At 42.6% G+C, this 6,083-nt stretch overlaps 1 protein-coding gene across 1 annotated transcript in view; it reads left to right on the plus strand.

Annotated features, from left to right (window-relative positions):
* The window catches only part of trpc7b (transient receptor potential cation channel, subfamily C, member 7b), an 82,569-nt gene extending 77,073 nt beyond the window's left edge, over positions 1-5,496 (plus strand). Inside the window, exons 10-12 of the mRNA XM_012871856.3 lie at positions 681-755; positions 1,634-1,709; positions 5,345-5,496. Of these exons, the coding sequence (XP_012727310.2) occupies positions 681-755; positions 1,634-1,709; positions 5,345-5,484 (291 nt within the window). The 3' untranslated portion in view covers positions 5,485-5,496. The remainder of the gene's footprint in view (positions 1-680; positions 756-1,633; positions 1,710-5,344) is intronic.
* The last annotated feature ends 587 nt before the right edge of the window (positions 5,497-6,083 follow it).

Raw genomic sequence — 6,083 nt, forward strand, 5'->3', positions numbered from 1 at the left:
AAAGTGTTTGAAATCTCTGTTACTTGATAAGAGTCTTTCTACTAAATATTAAAGAGGATATATGTATAATATGTAATCTGTGGGGATTAGACAAAAACCTAAATAAATTTGATTGTGGGCCTACATGCTGTATGTTGTATTACTAGTCTTCCCCCTGGAAATAACGGTTCAGATGCATCCTTAAGAGTCCAGAATTAATGACATTCATACCGACAGTGGATGGATGTAAACGTTCGACAGAGCGGCAAATATTGAAGCCAGGTGGTTCATTTGTTTACATGTGTTCAGACATACTGCTGCAGCCATCTGTCACAATGGATCTTTCACTCCATTTGATGGAAACAAATATTGATAACATTCATATAACAGCTCAGTTAAGCTTTTAGGCATTGTATTCAACTGCCTTGTAAGGTGGTTTTAGTAAAGACAGAGAGTTGCATATCGGACAAAATTATGGATTCAAAAGTGCTTTTCTTCCTAATTGTATATTTGAAAAATGAGGGAAAGTTGTTTTTAATTTCTAAAAATGTGTCAATCAGATCATGTAGGGTTGCTGATTCTCTCCAGTCACATGTATACTAAACGCTGTTAGTTTTGTTTCATGCAGTTTGCCGCCTCCTTTTACATTCTTTGCAAATCCTTCCAACATACTCAAGGGTCTCCGCTTCTTTCTTTTGCAGGATGAACGGTTTAGGTCAAGATCAGGAGAGGAGTTCATCCAGAGAAAAGCCCGAAAACACCCCACCAGATATCAGGTAAGGGACTCACAGAATTGGAAGCAGGTGACAGAGTTTAAGGCGAAGTCGAGATGAGATGGAAATTAGATGGAGTCCAGAGGAAGAATGAAATGTGAGACAAACAGGCTGAGCAATATAGCAGAGAGAAAGTGGAAAAACCGCACACGCAGAGATTGATGTTGGTTGAATGCGGATGGCAGGATCAGAGGAAGGAGGGGAAGAAACAGTGGGGGTGGGTAGAGGTGACGAGGTGTAACCGAGACGGAAAGATGCGGAACAAACGACGATGATGAAGGGACTTAACAAGTTTGAAATGAAGGGCATCGACAAAAGGGAAGTGGCACAAAGAGACGGAGAGCAAAAGGAGTATGGTGGAAATGTCCTCTAATGGGATCTCCCAGAGTAATTGCGGTCAGGAAGCTTTGTACATCATTTTAAAGTACATTATTTCACTAAGTAGGAGTCACATCTCTCATCTTTTCTCTACTCTTTTTACTGTGACAGAAATACTCACAGGTTCGCTGAATTTCATTTCCTAAAATGTCCCATTTTTGTAAGCTTTAAAGGTCATCCAACACACAGAGATGCCCTAACAGCTAAACGGATAAAGCAGCGAGTTGTCACTTGATTAGACATCTTTAGGCGCGCTGTATGTACGCCGGCAGCTATCGACCCACATCCAGAATGCTCACAAACCCAGGCTCGGCAGCACCAACCTGTCACAAATCAATACTCCACACTCCCCCCAGAGACCGGGTGAACTTCTGTACCACCATTAGCATTGTTTTGTTTTTAAAGAGACAAGTTTTCTCTCTAGAGTCATGCAGCATGCGTTATTACCTCGCCCTGCTAGGTCCTTTGTCCTTAATCTTCACTTCTCCTCTTCCTCGTTGCAGAAGATCATGAAGCGGCTTATTAAACGTTATGTGCTGAAAGCTCAAGTGGACAAAGAGAGCGACGAAGTGAATGAGGGTAAGAATCGCTTTTTCAATACAGCACACTTCATAATGGACCATTATGGACTCGTAATGGTGTGTGTGTGTGTGTGTGTGTGTGTGTGTGTGTGTGTGTGTGTGTGTGTGTGTGTGTGTGTGTGTATAGAGGAATTTGAGAGATTTCTATATAAATCTGCACATCCTTGATAGTAATGCCTGTTTTTTCCTGTAACACTCCTCTGCATGTAATCATATAAAAAGAATGTTTATCGACACGTCCAGCCGAAGTTTGAATAATCTTGCGACTAAACATTCCTAAAAACATCTTAAACATACCTAAGGTTTATTTGAACTCTTTGGAAAGGCTTAAAGAGCATGTATCACCCATATTTTGTGCTGGAAAACATAGATTTTAATAATAGCAACATAAATACATAACATTGTCTCTACCACTGTATTCAAGGGCACATAAGTAATTCTAAAAACACAATTTTCTGACACATTGAAAGGCTCTTAAAGTAGGGATTTATGAAAAAGCGATCTGAATCTACAGTGTCAAATCTTCTTGTTTGCATTCAGCGCTCCAAATACAAAGCAATTGGGCGCCATCCTCAGCATGTCAACATATTTCAGAGATTAGTTGGAGAATAAAGGATAACGTAGCATTGACTTAGCCTCCTGTACTGCTCTCTTTTGGCTGTGCATCTCCATCTTACTGGATGTGACCTAGTCTTTCTTTTCCATCAAAGAAACGGAGGCAGGCAGATAACTTGCAGATTGTGCTCATGTTTGCAGCCTCTGCAGTCATTCACGCAAAGGAACGCTGCTTAATTTAATTAAGGCAAAGATACCAAAGCTCATGGAGAGAGATGGGTACACTGGGATAACAATGAAGGAAGGGAAGAGTGAGGAAAAAAATTACCTAACTGCAACTGATTTCCTCATTCAAATCTAAATCCATTTTATTTATCAAGCACATTTAAAGACGAATTGTTTAATCAAAGATCTGTGCAGTACCAAAACACATCAAACCAGAGCAAATCCTACAACTGAGACTGTAGTAAAATTGAGAGAAACAACAAAGGAACTCAGGAAGCCACAGAAAATAAGTGTGTTTTTAAGACAAACTTAAAAAGTGCAAGAGAAGAAGCCTGTCTAATGTTTAATGGCAACTTGTTCTATAACTTTGGAGCCACGACTGAAAAGATGAGCTTTATTCTAGTTCCTAGTAAAACAAACAGAAGCCGGTCAGCTGATCTAAAGGGCCCCTGGAGAAACGCAAGGCTGAAGCAAGTCAGAGAGGTTAATGCATTTACAAGCCAAGAGAAAGATTTTAAAGGGGTTTTCTTTGAGAGGGGGGGGGGACACTGGCAGCCACTGGAGAGAAGAGGGGACAGGTGAGATGTGTTCCTGTTTGTCTGTACCGGTTAGGAGACGAGCAGCAGCTGGCCCAAAAATGTGCCGACATGACAGAGAGGCCTGACTGATCCCTGCATAAAGGGAATCACAATAATCTAGTCAAGTTGTGATAAAAGGATGGACCATTATCGCCAGGTCACCTTTTTCACACATGGTTGTAGTTTGGCGACCTGGTGTGGCTCAAAAATACTTTTCTGCAAAGCACCACTGACCTGTATTGGAGTATTTAGCAATTTCTCAACCGTACGTTTTCCTGATTTTAAAAAGCTCTCGCTTAAACACTCATCCCCTGCTACACGATGTGTTTTCCTGTGGGTTCAGACTGGTAAGGTTTTGATCCTTTAGGTCACCAATCTACCGGCTTTTACTTTTGACATGTCCTCACTTCTTTCTCCTTATAGAAAAAATATTTAAGATAAATCTTTATCATATGAGCTCAGATTTGAACAGAAACCTGCTTCGTTGTTCTTTTAGGGTAACCATTGAAAAATCTGCTCTTCTCTACTTAATGTCTTCACTTTATGGCCCTTGCCGCTGCAGACTTGGCCCCGTTATCTTCTGTTTCTTTTACTTTAATTTACTTTCTATTCTTCATTTTGTTCAAACCTGTAGATTGACGTTATTGTTGTTGCTACATACAAGCCCAATCACAACTGAAGTGAAAAATATGTATAAAAAAAGAAAGAAGACAGACCTGTCTAATTTATGTTTTTCAGGTGCTTTAAAGCACTAATCTCTCTAAGCAGGAGAACATTTTCCTGGGTTAGGAAAGGTTTATAAAATAGCCTTTTATTTCTAATGCAGAAGTAGTCAGAACATATCAATAGACTTACTAGACTTCAGTAGGTCAGGTTAATAAACAGATACAGTGAGAAATCCACTGTACATATTGTCAGATTGAATAATATAATAAGGTTATGGAAGAACCACCATCATGCTTTGTGAGAGTGGAAACGGCAGAGGAGAGAAGAAGCTTTAAATTATGTGACAAGCTCCTTCTAACTTAATAAAACTTAATCAAACCTAGATGACTCATCCACCACAAAGAGCACAATCCACTGAGCTCATACAATAAGAAATTAGGAATTTGGCTTCAGTGCATAAAGGAAATCATCACAGAGCACCACCTACTCATCACCATCCACGTCACTCGATGACTGTGGATCTATATATCCTCAGTGACACTTGGCGATGCCAAAAACATTCTCCAAAGGTATTTTTCTCCAGCAGCTTTGGGAACGTAGTCAAGGCAGGGATGAGGATTGATGCAAGAAAGAAAAAAAAAAAAGAGCTTCTTCAAGGTGTTGACAATTTCAGGGCAGGGTGAAGGCTTACAGTTGGGTGAAACAACAAGCAGCACCTTATCTGCACAAGAAATGCAGGACCGGCTTCGGGATTACTTATCAATTTCCCCAAGTGCCGAGTGAGTAGAGCCTGAGATCTGAACGCGGTGTTGAGCTGACATTCAGAAGGATAAGATTAGGCACTGTCATATTGGCAAAAGGGGTTGCACAGAGTGATAGCAGGGGTTGTCAGCAATGATTTTCCATCCGTCCATCCATGTCTATACATGCTTATCCATGGTGGTGGTGGAGGGGGGATCTGGGGGTTCACCAGTCCATAGAGTCCATTAAAAGGGACATACAGGACAGACAACCATACACACAATTTGGAGAGGAAATCATAATGAAATCAGGAAATCAGGAAATCAGGAAGCGGAAGTACCCGGAGAGAATCCACACATGCACAGGGAGAACATGCAGAATGAACCCAGGGTGGGATTTAAACCCAGGACATTCTTGCTTCGGAGCAACAGCTGCTCCCCTGCACAGTCCTACCAATGGTCGTGAAATAAACAAATATTCCTTAAAGCAGGATTCCTTTTCCCAGTGGCTTGATGTGCTCTAATTTTATTTTCTAACACGTTAAAATGTTGCAAAAACGATACATTTTAAACCCATCACAAGGTATATTTTGCGTATCTTTCCCAAGCGGGGGCCAATGAATTTGTCCAACACTAAACATAATATTTCCCAGCAAATGTACTGTCTCCTCTCGTGCGCCGTCACAGGGAATATTTTTGCACCGATGAGAAGGAGAAAGCAAAATCCAAGTCTGAAACGAACCTCAAAGGGGTCGTGTAAATTTAGACTTGACACGCTGACCCCAGCTCATGCCTGGATTTGTTCTCGTTCGCATGCCCTGACTGCTCCTCGTTCGCTTTGTTATCGCTTCTCTGTTTCTGTGTTGCAGGCGAGCTGAAGGAGATCAAGCAAGACATTTCCAGCCTCCGCTATGAGCTGCTGGAGGAGAAGTCCCAGGCCGCCGGGGAGCTGGCTCTGCTCATCCAGCAACTCGGCGACAAGTTTGGCAAAAACACCATGAGACACTGACAGGCCTCGCGAGAGGGGGAGGGAGGGAGGGAGGGAGGAAGGACGAGGGTGAAAGGAGGAGGAGGTTGGCCGTGAAGGCAGAATCGGACCAGGTAGTTCGTGACCTCGGTGGGAAGAAGAGAGACAATGGAGAGGCAGGATGTTTACGCGAGTCGACAGGATGGACGGAGAGTAGTTAGAAGCTTAAAACGTTGAAACTGTGCCGAGCTCAAACAAGCTACCTTTAGATAAAAACCCAAGTGCTTTGGATGTGCAGTGACCAATTAGAGAAGAACGCTAGAAGATGTGGGAGCGCGAGGTTAAACGGTCGGTGGCAAAGCAAGCCGGCTTGAAGGGGCTTTGTGTTGACGGCTCTATTCTAATTAAGGGGGGAAAGAGGAGCGAGAAAGGAGAAGACAGAGACGACTGAGAAGGAGAAGACAAGTGTGAGGAGATACGAAGAGACTCCATGGGGCACAATAGCAATGCAGTCCCCCTCCCCCCCCCATACACACTCCCACTGCCAAGAGATATCAGTGCTTATCACCAAATTAGAGGGGAGAAGGGAAACCCAGTGAAGGGGAGATACTGGGATCAGCGAGAGGAGGATGAGTGAAAGA

This window comes from Fundulus heteroclitus, chromosome 23, assembly GCF_011125445.2.
Source record: "Fundulus heteroclitus isolate FHET01 chromosome 23, MU-UCD_Fhet_4.1, whole genome shotgun sequence".
Classification (NCBI taxonomy): domain Eukaryota; kingdom Metazoa; phylum Chordata; class Actinopteri; order Cyprinodontiformes; family Fundulidae; genus Fundulus; species Fundulus heteroclitus.